The following is a 19,332-nucleotide window of genomic DNA, read 5'->3' on the forward strand; positions in this document are numbered from 1 at the left end:
ATTTGCAACGACGAAACCCAAATTATTTTTAATCACATTTGTATGCCTTATACAATTGGCTTATTAAATGATTCGAAGATAGTTACCAATTGTAAATTAAATGTATTATTATTTAGTCTAATCTGTGCGAGATAAGATATATATTTATCATGATATATGATATGGAGAGCTAGTGCAGAATACGGCTATAAAACAATCTTCAACTGCCTAGTTGGCTTCAGTCGAAGTTAATATGAAATTCGCAATTGTAACTGTGCTTATCGTGGCCGCCGTAGTAGGCACCCACGCCGTCGACTGGTCGTCCGTCAAGTCGCTGAACATTGAGCCCAAAGTGCCCATGATTCGTCGTCATGATGCGCCAAATGGTCGCATTACCAAAGGAGAAACTGCTGGTCGTAATCAGTTCCCCTACCAAGTGGGCCTAATGTTGTACGTCAATGGAGGCGCTGCCTGGTGTGGCGGCACCTTGATCAGTGACCGTTGGATTGTAACTGCTGCTCACTGCACAGATGCTTTGACAACTGGTGTGGATGTGTATCTGGGCGCCTGGGATCGCACCAACAAGAAGGAGGAGGGTCAGCAAATCGTCTTTGTCGAGACTAAGAATGTGATCGTTCACGAAGAATGGAAGCCCGATACCATTACCAACGATATCTCCCTGATTAAACTGCCAGTGCCTATCGAGTTCAACAAGAACATTCAGCCCGCCAAGTTGCCCGTCAAGTCCGAAAAATATAGCAGCTATAGCGGTGAGACAGGCATAGCTTCCGGCTGGGGCAAGACCAGCGATGGTAAGTCAAGGACTACAACTAAATAATTTGAGAGTTGCTAAAAATGTTTCAACTCTATTCAGCTGCCGCTGGAGCCACGGACATACTGCAGTTCATCAACTCACCCATTATGTCGCACACTGGTTGCGCTCCTTGGTATGTGGGTCTGGTACAGAGCACCAACATCTGCATTAAGACAACTGGCGGCATCTCCATCTGCAATGGTGATTCTGGCGGCCCATTGGTATTGGCTGATGGCAGCAACACTCTGATTGGTGCCACCTCCTTTGGCATTGGCTTTGGCTGTGAGTCCGGCTGGCCAGGTGTCTTCACTCGCATCACCTCCTTCTTGGACTGGATTGAGGAGCATACCGGCATTGTCAACAAGGGCAATTAAATGTTAAATGCTTAAAGAACAATAAATGCTTATTATGCAAAAAAAACAAAGGCCATAATTCAATAAAATACTAATCTATATTTGAAGTATTCAGAGTTTCCAAACATTACTTTTATGCTTGCTACAAAGTTCAAACTACTACAGAACATACAAAGTTCGTTGAACTTAGGATAAATGGTGTCTAATTTTGTTGCTCTTAGCTCAGATTGACGTAACCTTCATTTAAACAAACTTATTTCCGATTTAGCTCTTTGCTAGCCTTTGTTGCATATGATTTTAAATACCCTTTTTTTTAAACAAATCTAACAAGTGGACGCATTAAAGTTGGAGGCAACCAACTTTTTTACACATTTTGACTTAAGCAAAGCAGCAATCACACGCACAAACACATGCGATAGGGGAAAAAATTTAATAAAAGCGATTTATTCAGGTTATAGGAGCACCATACCAAGTTTGCGTACTCTAGCTCTAGACGGAAGGACAGACGGACATAGCTATATATACTCAGTTTGTCTTACTGATCAAGAACATATATACTTTATGGGGTCTGCCACGCCTCCCTCTCCCTGTTACATACATTTGCAAAACTTCATAACACCGTTTTCCCATTTTTATAAAAATGTCAAAGTGAATAGAAATAAATGTAAAAAAGTTATAGCTGAAATGATATCTGATTGGTCAACTATTGGAATCCATTGCGCTGTGACTCATGAGAAATATTGATAAGGGCCACAAGTTTAACTCTTATACGAGCGACATTGTACAATAAATAAAGTAATCGGCTAGTCCTAGATTCATAGAGCATGACATTGATTGACTATTTACTTGATATAAATATTGTCGAATTTGCGTTTTTATATTCTCCCCAAAAAGTTATAAATATGTATGTTTGTACTAAAAACAATGCTAAAATTATTTATATATTTATTGCCCTGGGCAAAAACCCATTCTTAAATATAGCAGTGAAATCGACTTCTGAATTTGCTACTGATAAGTCTGTGATAAAGCATTAAGATGCCTAGATTAAATTGAGTTGTATTGTTTTGTAGTTGGTTTACTGAATGATTCTTAGCTAATTTCCAATTGTAAATCAAATGTATTATTTTAGTCTAATCTGGGCGAGATAAGATATATGCAAGTATGTATTTAACATGATTTATGATACACTTCGCTAGTGCAGAATGTTCCTATAAAAGGAACTTCATCTGCACTCTTCAGTTCAGTTGAAGTCAACATGAAATTCGCTATTGCAACCGTGCTAATCGTGGCCACCATTGTGGGGGCTCACGCCGTCGACTGGTCGTCCGTGAAGAACCTGAACATTGAGCCCAAAGTGCCCATGATTCGTCGTCATGATGCGCCAAATGGTCGCATTACCAAAGGAGAAACTGCTGGTCGTAATCAGTTCCCCTACCAAGTGGGCCTAATGTTGTACGTCAATGGAGGCGCTGCCTGGTGTGGCGGCACCTTGATCAGTGACCGTTGGATTGTAACTGCTGCTCACTGCACAGATGCTTTGACAACTGGTGTGGATGTGTATCTGGGCGCCTGGGATCGCACCAACAAGAAGGAGGAGGGTCAGCAGATCGTCTTTGTCGAGACTAAGAATGTGATCGTTCACGAAGAATGGAAGCCCGATACCATTACCAACGATATCTCTCTGATTAAACTGCCAGTGCCTATCGAGTTCAACAAGAACATTCAGCCCGCCAAGTTGCCCGTCAAGTCCGAAAAATATAACACCTATGCTGGTGAGACCGCTATTGCCTCCGGCTGGGGCAAGACAAGCGATGGTAAGTTGAGCTTTTGTAATCAATTATTTTGTCAATCAATTAATCAATTATTCATTTCAGCTGCCACTGGAGCCACAGATATACTGCAATTCATCAACACGCCGATTATGAATAACTCTGGTTGCTCTCCTTGGTATGTGGGTCTGGTGCACGGCACCAACATTTGCATTAAGACAACTGGTGGCGTCTCTACGTGCAATGGTGATTCTGGTGGTCCATTGGTGTTGGCTGATGGCAGCAACACACTGATTGGTGCCACCTCCTTTGGCATTTCTTTCGGTTGTGAGTCCGGCTGGCCAGGTGTATTCACTCGCATAACCTCTTACCTGGATTGGATTGAGAAACATTCCGGCGTTGTCAACAAGGCTTTCTAAAAGTTATGTGCTTAAACAATAAAGATTTATTTTGAAGAAAACTAAAACTACAAGAAATAAAATTCCGACTCGGCCTTGGACTTTGCATGCGTGCTGTACCCATCGTCTTGCACGTCGAGTTCATCCGACAGGTCAGCATGGGAGGTGTAGGCGTGCTTGCGACTTTGGTGCCGCTTGGCATACTGCTTGACATACTGGTCAAAGAAAATGGCCTCCGTGGTCTCCTGATGGGAGTGCACACCCGTCTCATCGCTGATCCAGTCTAGGTATGAGGCCACTTTAGTAAACGCAGCTGGATAGCCGCGATCGCAGCCATAGATGCTGCCAAACGATGTAATGCCCACCAGCACACGCTTCTTGGAGTGACGTCGCTGCAGCACCAGCGGTCCACCAGAATCTCCATTGCAGGTGGAGCGCGCATTTCTGCCGCTGGTGCAGATGTTTGTACCGCGAAAGGAGAGCGGAAAGTTGCGCTTACACGTGCGATCGTCTATGATCTGAAGCTGCACATAACGTAGCACGGTGCTTATAGCATGTACGCCCGTGGCGTAGCGTCCCCAGCCGGAGGCAATGGCCAGCTTATTCTTAAAGTTGCGGTACTCGTAATGTCGCTTGGGAAGTTGAATGGGATGTATGCGCTCTGTAAGGAGCAAACTCTTGAGTAAAGGCTGTTAAAGTGGGGAGGTAGCTTACCATTAAAGCTGACGGCATGTGGCAGACGCACCAAGGCAATATCATCTTTCAGACGCTTGGGATTCCAAGTGGGGTAAATGTCGAAATTGCTGCTGGGCACCATCAGACGCACTTGACCCGATTCCTTGGCATTTTTGATTTCATTGGCACCCAGAAACACTAAAGCTCGCTTGGCCCTAAATATAAAATGTGAAAACATTAATAAAAGAATGCATTAGCTTAGTTCTGGCTTATGGCTTACATGTCCACACAGTGCGCCGCTGTGAGCACATGCTTATCGGAGATTAGAGAGCCGCCGCACCAGTAGAGTCCTTTGGGTCGCTGCAGCAGCATTCCCACCTGGTAGGGGAAGAGGTGTGGATTACCCACATCGCCGCCAAATATGCGATCCATAGCCATGGCGCCTTCTGGTAACATTGCTTCCAGCAGCGGCGTCGTCTCCAGATTAAGCACCAGCGGCTCTGGCTCTGTTGACAGTTGTGCGCTATCGTCAACTGCCTCGCTGTTGTCATCGTTGAGGCGACTGTCGGTGTTGCTGGCGCTCATTTCCGCGTCCAGTTCGGCTGACAGCGAAGTGGTTTGTGCCTGCGACAAGGCCATGCCAAACGGGCCTGGGTACATGGACACTAAATACATTGGCTTAACCTGTTGCCAGTCTAGCGCTGCTGCTGAGCCGCCTGCATAAAGCAGCAATAGCAGCATCTGCAGCAGCGGTAGTTGCAACAGCCTTTGTGTTGTCAATGTGGTAAAAAGTGAACTCCAAGCAGATTGTGTAAACATTTGCCTTGTTGTTGCTCCTGCGATTGTTGTTGTTGTTGTTGTAGTTGTTGCCTCTTGCAAGTTGATTGCGCGCGCATTTAATTTTTAATTAAATTTAATTTAGACACACTTCACACACACACACACACATATGCACACGCACGGTCTCTACTTCCTCTTTGCTTAAATACGCGCTCAGTTTGAAAAGTCGTAGCGTAGTTATTATTTAACGAGCGCGAAAATTTATTTTATTTTACTTAATTTTACTTTCGTTGGACTTGGACTAGTGGCTGCCACTGGCTGCGGTGTCTGTGTCAGCGTCTTGCTTACAACTGTTGGGGCGCGCGCATGTTGCAAACACTTTTATAAACTCTCGTGCTACCATTTCTTGCAACCACTTTAATTATTTCGTCTATTTTGCTGCATTAATTTGACGTCGACGTCTGCGTCAGCGTCAGCGTTAGCGCCAGCGCTTACTTCTCTGCATACGTTTATGGATATGTAATACATACATGCATACATACATATGTATGTACAAATGTATGTACATACTATGTACGATGTAGGTGTGAAGAGTATGATCGGCTTAGCTTTTTTACATCTTAGCTATATCTTGAGGAAATATGCATTATTGAAATTTTATTGTAAAAATAATTTATTGTCATAAATAGTGTTTGTCTTAGTGTTAATACAAGTTGTTAAAAGATACATAATGAAGGCTTATCATAGTACAGCGATAAAAGTTGCACTTTTGTTTGTTTCCAGGCGCATGCTAGGGCATTCGATTTCCGGCTTACGTTTTGAAGTCTTACTTATTATTTGATGATTTAATTTATCTCTTTCAATTCGCATATGCATGCACTTGTGCCACCCACTATAGCTCCATCTCGTTTGCTCTCATTATGCTGCTACGTACTTTACCTTGTCATGCAGTCAAAATTGCGCTGCCCTTATGCAGCTGAAGTTATTCGCAAATTGCTGATAAATAAATATTATATTTCAACAAGAATGGATGATGTATTGCACGTACAGAAATATCAGCAACTACTGCATAGCTCGTTGTTGTTGTTGTTTTTACCATTTAAATATTAAAAGCAAGCAAAGTTGTAACTCTAGTTACTTATCCTCAGCTCGCTTTGGAGCTATTACATCACGTCAACTCTTTTGCGCTCTTTCTCTTCATGCGTATGTATTTGTGTGTGTGTTGAATGCGCAGCATGCGGCAAAATGCTTTCATTGAGAAAAAACTTAATTCCGTTGATGTTGTTGTTGTCGTCGTCGTCGGCAATTGTAAGTGAAACAAAAATATTACACGATACATTTGTGTTTGCACTTTATCTTTAGCATAGCCCACTCTTTCCCTTTTCTTCGCACTTTACCTTAGCCACAGATTGCATGCATATTATGAAAAGACAGTGGGCAAGCCTGAAGTAATATTGGTTGTATCCCAATGCATCCAATGCGCAGGCGTATTTAGATGCATGCAACCCACTGTACATCGGCATCATCTTCAATTGTTGACGTTTGGCCATAGCTTCAAGGTTATTGTCGTGCCCATAGTTATTTACATACAAATGTTGGCCATAAGCAAATTTACAACATTGTTTTATTTGTTGCATGCAGCGCTGTGAAGTATTCTTTGCAGGAAATTGTTGCCGACCCCCAGCCAGAAAGTTATTGCATGCAACCGCCATAATTTAATATTATTTTTTAATTAAATTAATTCGTTTGAAATAACTTTAATTTGGTGTTGAAAGTATTTCTTGGTTTACCCAGCCTTACTATTGTTTTTACCTATTTAGGAAATTACGGCTCACTTTGCTTGCCTAGCGAAGCAAATAAATCAAATTGTCTAGCGATCGGTGATATGTTCGAATGTAATGAGGCTACAATAACAATAACAAAATACAATCAGCGCCAACAACAACAACAATAAACAGCAGTAGAGCCTAGCAGTTAGCAGCGTCTATTATGCAAATACCTCCCGCTGCTCTTCACTACCAACTTTTGCGGCTGTCGCTTACTTAATACTCTACAAGAGAGCCAGAGTCGAAGCTTATCACCATGGAAATAAGAGGCACACACAGAAATTGCTTAAAGAGCGCAGGCACAGATTACCACAACTTTATCTCATAGTTAATAGCTGTAACAAAATATTTTGGCTTCTCTGTTAAAGTATTAAAGCTTCGGTGTGCTTAGTTCGCTCTTGTGTTTTTGTTTCTTGATTTGTTTTTTTGCTGCTCGTGGATATTCAATGCATAATCACGAATTATGATTTTATGATTACCACTCTGTGTTGCATGTTGTATATACAATGTACATATATTTAATAATAATAAGCACATATTTTCATTTTATTGCACTTGTTAATGCATTTGCCGTTATTCAATTTAGCACCACGATATCGCACTATTTACCAACTGATTAGTATAACCTGTTGTTGTTTGTATTGCTATCTCTTTTTTACTGCGCAATTGTTGTAATTTTGTATGGAATTGTTTTTATTTATGCTGCGGCAGTACAAATAATGAAAACCAAACGCATTTCCTATATAGCATAAACTGATATTTATTAGGATTACCGTAAACACTAAGATATTCAGAATTTTATTCTTATATTAAATAGATGATATCTACATACGAAAATGAATTAGACGGCGTTCTTCTACTATAACTAAAACAGTATGTAATTGATAATCAGTACATTTCTCACCAAGCAGAAAACTGCTTATCACGCTAGTCGAACACTGACGACTGCAACGTGCGTGTTACCAACTGCATGTCATCCATGGGCTTGGCTGTGAACCGTGTTGGCTCCGCCTCACTCCCATCGTCGGCAGCATCTTCGCTCATAGCACTGTCCAGACTCTTGTTCAGACGATCGTGAAATTCGCTCATTGAGATCTTTTTAAGCGCAAATCGCTTGCCGAATGTTTTTTTAACCTTCAAGCGACGCTTCTTGATCAGTGACTTGTTCTTATTGAGTCCGTCGCTGAAGGAGACGGCACGACGCAACTTTCGCGCGCCAAATCTTACCAAACGCACTTGACTAGTGATGGCGCATTCCTCGCTATCGTCCTCGGCGTCCGCTGCATTTTCATCACTCGGCTCCTCGAATATGGTTTCCAAATTGGCCGGCGTAAACTTTTTCATGCGTTTACTTGTGTAAATTTTCTCAATACTTTTTAGCGTCTGTGAGTTTGCGTGTAGTTCGGAACGCTTCTTCTTGCTGGGTTTCATGATGGCACTGCGCACGCGATTGAAGTTATCCTTAGAGATGCGAGACGGCATGCGGCGTCGCGAAACGCCACTGCGCCTTTCGCCATAGTTGGTGCAACAGTCGCTGTCGTCCTCTTCGCCACGGCTTTGTTGTGAATCTAACTCATCTGAGTGATCATTGCTGCTAGTGCAGTCACTCTCCGAGTCCACCATATCGTCCGACATAGCATTTGCTCTAGGCATTGCATTTCCAGGCATCGTCTGAAGCTGTGACCAGTTTGCGAAATCTGTCAGTGGCTCCAGCGCCAGTTTGTTTAGGGATTCGGCTACTGTGTCTAAGCTGCGCTCTAAATGGCGGCCTTTGAGACCCTGCGTGGCGGGCAATGGACTATTTATGTTGGTGTTTACCTAGACAGGCATAGAAATGGTTAATTTTTTATTTGCCAAGCCATACATACTTTCTCTTACCCGTTTTTCCGCCAATTGCAGCTGTACCACATTCGGTATTGCCGGAGTCCCCACAAGAGAATCGCGCACAGCTACAAGCTGTCTGTTACTATTAAGCATTTATTTGTGAATTATTATAATTTCCAACAGAGAAACAATTACAAAACAAAAAGGGTAGGCATCTGTTAGTGATGGAAGTTTCAAGAGCGACTGATTCGATAGGGCAGCCTGCTCACTGAACTAGCTCATTTTCAGGCGACTCGACTATATATCATTTAACATTGCACTTTTGAGTATTAACATTGCGCCTGCCCGCCAACTTTGAATTATTTTCTGATTATTTTTATTTTTATTATAGTATTAGGTTGACGTTTGGTGACCAAAATAACAACATTGCTTAAGATAATTTTTGCTCATAAATTACTTCAAAGTTGTCTAAGCCAAGTCTGGCTGATAAGCGTTGCGTGTATGAGAAGTGCGCTTGCACATATTTTATTATTGTTTGCCGCGGTTCATTTACTTAACATGATAAAATACAAATATAATAGACGACATAATTAAGGTTGAGCACAGCAGGACCTTATGCGAGAATTTACTACCTAATATACAAACATTTCCGTTCATGATAATTCGTGAAAATATTAACTGTCATTCTAAAATAGCTCACTGAACTTAGCGCTAATCAATGCAATCTAATTGCTCGTCTAGCTATGTTATCTGTGCAAATAAATTAAAGCATTTTTAATAAATGTCTTACTCTGTTTTTAACGGCACAAACTGAGTACATTTGCTAGTGTCAAAAGTGTTTTGACCACGTACTTATTATGTTGAAAAAAAAAAAAAAATTAACAATATTAAAATTAAGATAATAAGTCTATAATGATTTATGGCCGTTTAAATATTAAACACAGTCTTAAATATTTGTAAAATTATTTATTTAATTAATTGTAAAAAGTACAAGAGAACTAAATATTCGACGTGTGAAAATATTCGAATGTTCTTATCATTTGCATACTGTATAACTTAAGGATAGAAGCTACAGATAAGAATTGGGGTTTTTGTCTAAGTGAAAATAAAGGAAATTATAAATTATGATCAAAGTACTTGAGGGCTTATTTTGAGTCTGAAATCTTGGAATTATTAATACGTTAATACAATTTACACATGAACGATATACAAGTATAAGGTTAAAGTTCAATTTGTGCTTTTGTTATATTTGGAAGATGCTGAAATTAAAAATATAAACTCGATAATATGTATAATCATAATTCAATTACTTAGATTTATTTAGACGAACTTAAAATAAAATTGTCAAAATAAATTTAGAATCTATCTATAATTAAAACCCAAAAAGAGTTATAAGATTTGGATATCTTCTTCTTCTTCTTAACACAATGTATCCTAATAATATATAATTTATTAAATGTATTTAAGACTTTGTATAGATTAAAACGGCAAACATTAAAAACTTAACCTTTAAAAGACCCTGAACTTCATAATGTCCATATTAAAAGCTTTTTTTATTATATTTTTGATCCTTAGACGGCAATAAATTGTTGATTGTTAACTCCACTAAGGCATAATCTCCAATGAGAATTTTACAATTGCAGCAATACATTTAATTTGACTATCGTAAAACAGCCGGACATGGAAATCGCCTACTACAACTACTTTTCCATTGTATTTATTTTTTATTGTAAGAATATTACAATATTATATATATTATAATATAGAATATAGAATATTATCAATATTTAATGCAAGTTTTTTATTTCTTTCTTTTTTGAGCAGATTTTAGTAATAAGCAATGCCTGTATGCTCACGGATCCAGTCTAGGTGATAAGCGACACGCTGGAAGCCGGCAGGAGCACCAGATTGACAGCCGGCAGTTGAGCCAAAATTGGTAACACCAACCAATTTTTTGGAGTCGTGTGTAACCAAAGGACCACCAGAGTCACCACCATAGGTAGACTTGCCATCAGGGGTACGCATGCAAAGGATATTGTCGCCCACTCTGTTTGAGTCGTATGTGCGTCTGCACTCGTCATTGCCTATGAATTGCAAATCGACGCACTGCAGCCAGTCGGGCAAAGGACTGCCATCGTAGGTGCCGCCCCAGCCGCAGGCAACGGCCCAATAGCTGTTGAAGTCATTGTAGCGCTCGTTGTAGTTCGGCAACTCCACTTTGTTAACCATTGACCAGAAGTCCACATGGGGAATGCGGATTAGAGCAATATCAGCGGAGCCATGATTGATAAAGTCTTTATGGCTGACCCAGTGAGTGTAGACGGCATTGGTACGCCAGGTGGCGCCAAAGTAATCCGCAGTCAGCACCCAGTTGTGTCCAATGATGGAACCACAGCATCACCAGCCGCCACTAAACCCCAAGCCAACTATATAAGGAGCTTTTCCCTCATAGGCTTGATGACATGTCCTTCGTATGCACGGCCTCCACAGGCTCGGAGGGCAGTGTGGCGCCTGCAGCGGTAGCAGGCGTTAAGGCTACAACGAAAACAGCCATGGACGCCTCCATGTTGCAGGCTCAACTTGTTGCAAACTGCTACAACATTGGTGCTTTTATACTTGATTTTACCGAGAAAGCTCTAACCCAATAAATCGCTCTTCAAAACCCAATAATAGTCATAAAACATTCGTTAAGTGTTAGATAAGGAAACTCATTGACTGGAAATTTGAAGGAGAACCATAGGACAACATCTGGCATTAGCATAAAATGCATTCATAGCTCACCTTATCTGAGAAGTCTAAGTAAAATGCTGGTAAATAAAAATAGTTATCATTGAAAGTTTTATGGATCCCAAAGAATATTTATAAACTCTAAGATAACGCCGTCTGCCCTCTAACTAGTATAAATATGGCTGTCTTTACTCTGTTAGTGCAAGTAGTATTTGAAATATGAAACTGTTTATTACTATTTTGGCTTTGGCAGTTGCCTCCGCCTCGGCCTTCGAGGATGTTGTGAATGTCAAGGATCTTCAGAAGGTCAACAAGATCGAGGGTCGCATTACTAACGGCTATCCGGCCTATGAGGGAAAAGCTCCTTATACAGTTGGGTTGGGCTTCAGTGGCGGCTGGTGGTGCGGTGGTTCCATCATTGGACACAACTGGGTGCTGACTGCGGAGCACTGTACTGGAAATGCTGATGCTGTAACAGTTTACTTTGGCGCCACCTGGCGTACCAATGCCGTCTACACTCACTGGGTCAGTCGTAAAGACTTTATCAATCATGGCTCCGCTGATATTGCTCTAATCCGCATTCCCCATGTGGACTTCTGGTCAATGGTTAACAAAGTGGAGTTGCCGAACTACAACGAGCGCTACATTGACTTCAACAGCTATTGGGCCGTTGCCTGCGGCTGGGGCGGCACCTACGATGGCAGTCCTTTGCCCGACTGGCTGCAGTGCGTCGATTTGCAAATCATAGGCAATGACGAGTGCAGACGCACTTACGGCTCAAACACAGTGGGAGACAATATCCTTTGCGTGCGTACCCCTGATGGCAAGTCTACCTGTGGTGGTGACTCTGGTGGTCCTTTGGTTACACACGACTCCAAAAAATTGGTTGGTGTTACCAACTGGGTGTCAGCAGCAGGTTGTCAGTCTGGTCATCCTTCAGGCTTCCAGCGTGTGGCATACCACCTCGACTGGATTCGAGAACACACCGGCATTGCCTATTACTAATTGCGACTAACTGATTAGTGCTAAATAAAAGAGAAATGATTGCAATTTTTAATGTTACAGTTCGGTGATTTATATTTACAATAATTTATAGGCACTATAATTTAGATAATTTAAAAACGCTTTTCTTCAATAAGTCCAGTACATTTTCAAGGAATGGACTCAAATTTTAGCGGTTAAATCTAAAATTCAAATTCAAATCAATTCAATATTTTTAGGAAAATAATATATTATGTCCATATTATATTATGATTATATTATGTCCATATTTTTAACGTACTAATTATTAATTATTTCAAAATAATTTAAAAGAATTAGAAGATTTTTTTTGAATATTTTCATTTTTTTCAATTACAAATGATTACAAAACAATTTATTTACACAATTTGCTTTCGATTTGTTAATCGCAAGTTTATATTTTGAATATATACTATGATATTTATTATTATTAAGTAGGAAAATAAATAAAGATAACTGAAATCGAAATATGTACTTGAATAATCCCGCATTATTTTTCCGTTATTAGTAATCTGCATGTAAATGAATCAAAATAATAGTAATTTAATTATTAGTTTAAATTAAAATAAAAATAATTTGTAACAATTACAATTACAAAATCAATATTTGACAGATATGCTTCAGTGTCTTGCTTTCTCATATATTTATTGTCACTTCAACTTTGCCAGAAATAATGTAAATAACTCCATTGTAAATAATTTGTAATATAATAAAAATTTTTGTATGTATCAGTTAGGTATAAATACCACGCATCTCTGAAGTTTTTTTTAAACATTGGACAGTGCTTGGAATATAATGAGGGTGCTAGCAATCTTCGCGGTGTTCTTGGCTGTAGCCACAGCATTGGGAATCAAGTGCCTTGGCAGGATGTATCCACAGGTAATCCTGGTTACTAGTTACTCGACTGCGATCCCCCAGATCTGTACTCCATAAAGCCATATAGGCATAATACAGTGCACATATATGGCTCTCTTATATCTCAGTGACACCCAAAGGTGAACACTAATGGAACAGAAATTCACCTGCCAAAGTAATTTTGGCAGTCCATTAGTGTAGGATCAGGAGCGTTTTCCTGCCTAGCATGAAATTGTTTAAGGGTGGGCGGTGATATTTACAACACGAGTTGTCAAGTGTACGTGACCGATTTATTTCACTTCTCTTACAATACTAAAATAAGATTTGACAATGATTAAGGCAAGCGCAGCTTGCTTAAGAATGAGTGTGTGAAGCACAAAATGCATTAGATAATATAACAGTTGTTGTTAGGGTGACACAATACGTCTTCTAAATTATTCAAATATAAAATCAGTTCAAATTATCAAATTAATCTAAGGCCTTGGCCCAACATCCCGGCCCCGTTGAAAGTCGCAGGCTTTCAAGATACTGGAAGTCGAGCAAGCTTGTGTATAGGGCGGCGAATTATTCCCTTATTCGTTTTGACATCTACGACTCGAATACGCTGAATATCAATTAATATGCTCAAAATAATTAATTTAGTTTCAATATAAATTTAATTACATGTGTTATACTGCAAGGTTTGGTTGTGGCTTTGTCCACTTGTTTCGTGTCTGCAACTCGTTGACGTATTCTGCAAGCCAGCGCCTCCATATGTGTTGTTTGATTCCACTCACTAGTCTCCAGCGGTCCAACTGATCAATTTTTTCTTCATTGATGGGAAGTTCTGGCAGAGCACGAAGCGAGTCTCCAGTGAGAAAGTGACCTGGTGTAAGCGCAGCCATGTCGCTAGGGTCAGATGAAAGCGGCGTCAAGGGACGGGAGTTCAAAATTGCTTCTACTTCGGTAGTAACAGTAGTAAGTTCTTCGAATGTCAAACGTGTGTTCATCAGGCTTCGGTTCATGAGTCCCTTGGCACTCTTAACAGCTGCCTCCCAGAGGCCGCCAAAATGTGGAGCCCTAGGGGGTATAAAACGAAAATTAATAAATTCATTAGCGCAAAAACTCACAACTGAGTTTTGATTTTCCTTGGTAAAGAAAAAAGCTCGTAGACTATTCAATTGGTTGCTTGCTCCAGCAAAATTGGTGGCGTTGTCGCAAAATATGTTAACAGGTAGACCACGACGAGCAACCATACGTCTTAGGGCAGCCAGAAATGAGTCTGTGGACAAATCTGATACAACCTCTATATGTACGGCCTTAGTGCTGAAGCATACGAAGATGTAATTATTTGGAGGTCTGCTCACGAAAGCGGAGTATATTGTTTGACCCGGAACCGCAGAACTCGAGATCTCCACCACGGTGCAAAAGTCTGATCTGTTAGCCTTCGTACGGGTAGTATGCCCCCCGCTACTGGTCCTTTAGTTTAGGCTTGTACGCGTACACGTGACCATTTCTGCTCAATAGTTGCGGCCCATCTCTAGTCGATTTGAGGAGCTCAGAATGCTAGCCTGCAACAAGACACAAGCGCCTTGCGCCTGCGTGGTAGTGTTGCTTGTGTAGAAACTGCAAATAGCGCTGCACAAATTCATCCTTGCCAGGCAAAAGTATGGGGTGCTTTTGAGTCTCAGGTAACGTTGCCAGTTCGAGGCGGCCGCCAACCTTCAAAAGCATAAATCCATCAGTCAGCTGCAAAAACGGGTTAAGAAATCGTAGAGAGCTTGATATGGGTCGATTTTTGTTCAAAGATCGTCTTCTGCAAGTTTTTCTTGAAGGTTCCAAATGATGCAGTGGAATGCTCGTTGTAGCTCTTGGGGTGTTGGTGTTAGAGACGCATGCTTGACTAAGTTTCTTGATGTACTTGCGAAGCGCATCATCCAACAGACAATAAGTATACAACGTCGATGAGAGCTTATGTTGTGTAGTCTATCAAGCAAGTGGTTACTACTGGCTGTTACTGTGAATACGGCCTTGCGTCTCTCCAGTTGCACTATTTCCATATCCAGGTTGCGCATCTCTAGTGCATCTCTTGGCCAAATATCTGGAGCTTGAGTCAAGAATGCCGGCCCCGAAAACCAAATTGAATTTTGCAGTTCGAGTGGCGTGCATCCTCGTGACACCAAGTCAGCTGGATTTTGTTTTGTTGGGACGTGCCTCCAATGACAGTTGCTTGTATATTCCTGTATGTCCGAGACCCGATTTCCAACGAATGTAGACAATGTCGCAGAGTGTTGCTTAATCCAGTGTAGGACTACTTGTGAGTCACTCCATAAATATGTGTCTTGTGCCGCAAATATTTCCTTAATTTTAGCGTAAAGTTGCGCCAATAGATGAGCAGCTGCTAATTCCAACTTCGGAAGGGGAGAGCTTTTTTGTTGGTGCTACTCTTGATTTTGACGTAATTAGATGAGAGGTGACGATGCCGGTTCCCGCTACTGTTCTTGCGTATATGCAGCAACCATAGGCTCGAATTGACGCATCACAAAATCCATGCAATTGTAACTGTTGCTTGTTGGGCTGTAAACAATAGCGTGGTACGGTAATTGATTCAATAAGCGGAAGTGATGAAATAAATGTTGCCCATGCTTGGCAAAGTACTTGCGGTAAAGTTTCGTCCCACTGCAGCTTTAGTAACCAAAGCTCTTGTAGAATTATCTTGGCGGTTATAATAACTGGCGTTACCAGTCCTAAGGGGTCAAATAATGATGATGCCAGTGATAACATTGTCCTCTTGGTGATAACGTTGAAGGTGCGTTTAGGCTTAAACGCAAACAGAAAAACATTTTGACGCTGATTCCAATTTAAACCAAGTGTACTGGTAACTGCGTCATCCTTCAGGTTTATGTTCTTAAGGGTACTGTCGCAGATGAAGGCTGGATGATTTGAGTGCCACTTTGCTAACTCAAATTTCCCCTTGCCGAGTATTGCAATGACTTCAGTCTTAAGCCTTTGAAGTCCTTCTTCCGTCTCGTGTCCACTGAGAAAGTCGTCCACGTAAAAGGATGATTTCATGGCCTGTGCGCCAAGGTTGCCCATGTGGGCATAGAGTTCAGCCAGGTGCGTCATGCTGCGTATGGCGAGATATGGCGCTGGGGCGGTTCCATACGTTACTGTATTTAATTCGTATGTACGCAAGGAATCATGTGGCGTAGCTCTCCAAAGGATGTATTGAAATTTTCTAAAGCTAAGCGGCGTTCTAAAGCTTCAAATCTTTGTTTAGCGACTGCATAAGAGTTGCCCAAATTTTTTGAATCTTCTTTAAATGGTAGTTGTACGATAATTCTACCATCGGCTTGCTGTCTCACTGTTTGCGTAAACAATTGCTCACATTGAAGTTGCTCAGGAGTAAAAGAGTTTGCTGGTTTTTGTACTTCCTCAAGACTCCAAAGTTTTTCAAGGTTGTGATTAATTGATTCTTCCACTGACCATGAAAAGCAATGAGCTTTATTTTCTGTATGCTCATATCGTCCAGATACGATCCAGCCAAACAATGTTTTTTGAAGTGTGGGTAGCTGGGGGCCTAGCTTGATCTGTCCAACTGCCAGAATTTCAAAAAATATTTCGGTACCAATGAGAATATCAATGTGACGTGTTTTATTGAATTTCTCGTCTGCTAGTGGCGTGTTGTCAGGTAAATTCCAAGAAGTTATATCAATGTCTGCATCCGGTTGATATGCAATGTGTGAGGTCACGCAAAAGTCGAGCGGCATCTCAAAATTATCCAGACGTGATTTAATATATGCTGTAGCACTGAACTTAATGCGTGCTTGTGACTCTCCAATGCTTTTAATTCTTATGTTGCTGGTTGTCCTGGGTAAGCGAAGTGAATGTGCGAACTGTTCTGACATAAAATTAACTTGTGAACATGAGTCCAGTAGCGCGCGACCAATCCTGTAGTTCCCAGCCGAATCCTTTACATAAACGATAGCGGTGGCCAAGATTACTTGATCAGGTGAGCTGTTCATGTGTGTATGTGTGATCGCTTCGTTAGGGGGTGCTTGCCCATGGCTTAGTGAAGTTACTGGTGGCAATGGCAGTGGCTTGTAGTCATTTGTGTCCCTGTGCAGTAACGAATGATGATTGCGAGAGCAAACCCGACATCTATTGGTAGATGGGCATTTGCTTGCCTGATGGCCCTTGCCCAGACAATTAAGGCAGAGAGCCAGCCTTTTAGCTGTGTCGTAGCGCTGGGTAACTTGCATTTCCTTAAATTGATTGCAACGGATTGCGCGATGGTCAACACTGGAGCATATTGTACATGCTTGAGTTGAACAATTAAATGATAGTTTTGATCGAAGTGTTGGCTGATTACGTTGGGTTGTAGCGGTTGTGAGACGGAGGTCTGACAACTCACTCTTGCCAAGTGACTCAAGATATTGACAGTGCCTTTCGACCAAGTGCACGCACTGGTCCCACGAAGGTATTGTAGAAAAATCCAATGACTCATTCCACTTGCGCCTAGTTTCCATATCCATTTTTTCCATAACCGTGGCAATGAGCATGGCTTGTGCAATTTGGGCTTCGCTGCCCAACGATTTTAAAGAGTTGAATAGTGCTGTTGAGTTGTCTATCAAACTACGTAGCTGTATGCTGCTTGGTTTTGAGATGCGTGGCAACCATATTAAAGATGATATGTTGTCTAAGAAAACCAATGTCGGATTGTCGTAGCGTTGACGCAAGCGTTCTAATGCCTTGGGATAGTTTTCTGACGTCACCTGAAACGCTTTAACAGTTTCTAGGGCGGCTCCTCTTAAGCAGCAAATTAGTTGATTGAATTTTTCAATGCCTGATAAACAGCTTTGTTGGTCTATCACGTGCCATATCGGTTGGGTGTTCCTTTTCAATTTCAGTTTGCACAAACATTATTTGTTTAAAATAAGCCTCCAGTATTCCTAGTCTACAATTTAATTCTGCAGCTGATGGCGGGTGTTTGTCTTCCCTTTGCCTGGGGTCAACAACACCTTTAATGCGACTAATATTGCGCCGAATATTAGTGCGTTGTAATTTGAGTTCTTCTAAACTCATTTTTCTTGTAGTAGTTTCGATGCCAACAATTAACTTAGTAATGCGCACGCGGCTGCGATGTGCAGAAAAAATTTCCAAAAGCGAATGAGTGCCAATTTACAGTTGCGTGAGAGCGTTAAGATGCAGCTCAGCGAGAGAGCTAAAGCTGTGCGAAGCGACGAACGAATGCAGCGCTTATGAGCGCGAGCGAGAGAGGTATAGCTGCTGAGAGCACGAATGATGAGCGAAAGAGGAACTAGTAAGCGAGGGCTTGATAGAACCGTAAGTTTTGAGTTTGGTACTGTACCATTGCGAAGTACAGTCAAACGAATTTTAAATGCATATATGTATATACACTTATGTATGTAAAGCGTATATGTTTTTTTTTGCTTTTATATTTTCCGGTGTCTCGGCGGTGCGCAGATTAGGTACAGAGCTTCTGTACATACATACCTATGTATGTAGTGGACCATAAAGTACCAGTGACTTATTATGCGGAACCAAATAAGTGACGATTCCACAGAGAACACATTAGTTAATATATTGCTATTTTAAGTTTATATTTAATAATTGTAGTATCAGGAGCGTTTTCCTGCCTAGCATGAAATTGTTTAAGGGTGGGCGGTGATATTTACAACACGAGTTGTCAAGTGTACGTGACCGATTTATTTCACTTCTCTTACAATACTAAAATAAGATTTGACAATGATTAAGGCAAGCGCAGCTTGCTTAAGAATGAGTGTGTGAAGCACAAAATGCATTAGATAATATAACAGTTGTTGTTAGGGTGACACCCAAAGGTGAACACTAATGGAACAGAAATCCACCTGCCAAAGTAATTTTGGCAGTTCATTAGTGTTCACTAGCATACACCAAACTACCTGTGGTTGTGTTGTCAGGAGCGGATTGTCAATTTGGTCATTCCTTAGGCTTCCGGCGTGTCGCTAACCTCCTCGATTTGATGCGTAACCACGTAGCATTGCCTATTACCAAAGACTAATCTTTTCAATATCTATACTCTGCTATAATAATTGTGGTATAAGATAACGAGCGAAGTAATGAACAAACAGTCTGCTTTTAATAAGAAGAAATTTCTTCAGGTCTAGAAGTATGCCATATACTTCTTTAATTGAGGGGTGGGGATCTTAACCCTTTGCTTTAATTCTGTGTTATATTCATGCATTCATAGCAGTCTTTCAATTTGTTGGGATCATTGTCTCGTTGGAAATATATGTCGGAGACTGAGCGTCTCCCAAAATAATATCGTTA

The 19,332-nt window shown here is 41.1% G+C and overlaps 5 protein-coding genes and 1 pseudogene across 5 annotated transcripts; 3 read left to right on the plus strand and 3 right to left on the minus strand.

Annotated features, from left to right (window-relative positions):
* Window positions 1-226: 226 nt before the first annotated feature.
* Window positions 227-1,217, plus strand: LOC108600842 (brachyurin). The gene is made up of 2 exons (XM_033293548.1): window positions 227-791; window positions 854-1,217. The coding sequence occupies exons 1-2, from the start codon at window positions 233-235 to the stop codon at window positions 1,165-1,167; spliced, it is 873 nt and encodes a 290-aa protein (XP_033149439.1). The 5' UTR covers window positions 227-232; the 3' UTR covers window positions 1,168-1,217.
* Window positions 1,218-2,394: 1,177 nt separating this feature from the next.
* On the plus strand, window positions 2,395-3,381 carry LOC108600601 (brachyurin). Its single transcript, XM_017988280.2, has 2 exons — window positions 2,395-2,960; window positions 3,021-3,381. Exons 1-2 carry the CDS (start codon window positions 2,402-2,404, stop codon window positions 3,332-3,334), a joined length of 873 nt encoding a protein of 290 aa, XP_017843769.2. The 5' UTR covers window positions 2,395-2,401; the 3' UTR covers window positions 3,335-3,381.
* Window positions 3,379-4,815, minus strand: LOC108600600 (chymotrypsin BI). The gene is made up of 3 exons (XM_017988279.2): window positions 4,269-4,815; window positions 4,028-4,203; window positions 3,379-3,974 (listed from the first exon to the last, which is right to left on the minus strand). Exons 1-3 carry the CDS (start codon window positions 4,805-4,807, stop codon window positions 3,382-3,384), a joined length of 1,308 nt encoding a protein of 435 aa, XP_017843768.2. The 5' UTR covers window positions 4,808-4,815; the 3' UTR covers window positions 3,379-3,381.
* A 2,576-nt stretch (window positions 4,816-7,391) lies between these two features.
* LOC108599029 (protein tantalus) lies at window positions 7,392-8,648 on the minus strand. The gene is made up of 2 exons (XM_017985767.2): window positions 8,473-8,648; window positions 7,392-8,412 (listed from the first exon to the last, which is right to left on the minus strand). Exons 1-2 carry the CDS (start codon window positions 8,569-8,571, stop codon window positions 7,522-7,524), a joined length of 990 nt encoding a protein of 329 aa, XP_017841256.2. The 5' UTR covers window positions 8,572-8,648; the 3' UTR covers window positions 7,392-7,521.
* A 1,550-nt stretch (window positions 8,649-10,198) lies between these two features.
* On the minus strand, window positions 10,199-10,986 carry LOC117134788 (annotated as a pseudogene).
* A 375-nt stretch (window positions 10,987-11,361) lies between these two features.
* LOC117134784 (serine protease 1-like) lies at window positions 11,362-12,202 on the plus strand. The gene has a single exon (XM_033293550.1). The coding sequence runs from the start codon at window positions 11,365-11,367 to the stop codon at window positions 12,148-12,150; it is 786 nt and encodes a 261-aa protein (XP_033149441.1). The 5' UTR covers window positions 11,362-11,364; the 3' UTR covers window positions 12,151-12,202.
* Window positions 12,203-19,332: the final 7,130 nt, after the last annotated feature.

The sequence above is a fragment of the Drosophila busckii genome, chromosome 3L (genome assembly GCF_011750605.1).
Source record: "Drosophila busckii strain San Diego stock center, stock number 13000-0081.31 chromosome 3L, ASM1175060v1, whole genome shotgun sequence".
Lineage (NCBI taxonomy): Eukaryota > Metazoa > Arthropoda > Insecta > Diptera > Drosophilidae > Drosophila > Drosophila busckii.

Excerpts from the sequence above, each read along its gene's own strand:
- LOC108600842 (XM_033293548.1), top strand. The coding sequence starts at position 233 with ATGAAATTCGCAATTGTAACTGTGCTTATCGTGGCCGCCGTAGTAGGC. Across the intron at positions 792-853 it reads CTGGGGCAAGACCAGCGATG|CTGCCGCTGGAGCCACGGAC; the intron begins GTAAGTCAAGGA and ends AACTCTATTCAG.
- LOC108600601 (XM_017988280.2), top strand. The coding sequence starts at position 2,402 with ATGAAATTCGCTATTGCAACCGTGCTAATCGTGGCCACCATTGTGGGG. Across the intron at positions 2,961-3,020 it reads CTGGGGCAAGACAAGCGATG|CTGCCACTGGAGCCACAGAT; the intron begins GTAAGTTGAGCT and ends TATTCATTTCAG.
- LOC108600600 (XM_017988279.2), bottom strand. The coding sequence starts at position 4,807 with ATGTTTACACAATCTGCTTGGAGTTCACTTTTTACCACATTGACAACA. Across the intron at positions 4,204-4,268 it reads GCGGCGCACTGTGTGGACAT|GGCCAAGCGAGCTTTAGTGT; the intron begins GTAAGCCATAAG and ends TTTTATATTTAG. Across the intron at positions 3,975-4,027 it reads ACATGCCGTCAGCTTTAATG|AGCGCATACATCCCATTCAA; the intron begins GTAAGCTACCTC and ends TGCTCCTTACAG.
- LOC108599029 (XM_017985767.2), bottom strand. The coding sequence starts at position 8,571 with ATGCTTAATAGTAACAGACAGCTTGTAGCTGTGCGCGATTCTCTTGTG. Across the intron at positions 8,413-8,472 it reads TGCAATTGGCGGAAAAACGG|GTAAACACCAACATAAATAG; the intron begins GTAAGAGAAAGT and ends ATGCCTGTCTAG.
- LOC117134784 (XM_033293550.1), top strand. The coding sequence starts at position 11,365 with ATGAAACTGTTTATTACTATTTTGGCTTTGGCAGTTGCCTCCGCCTCG.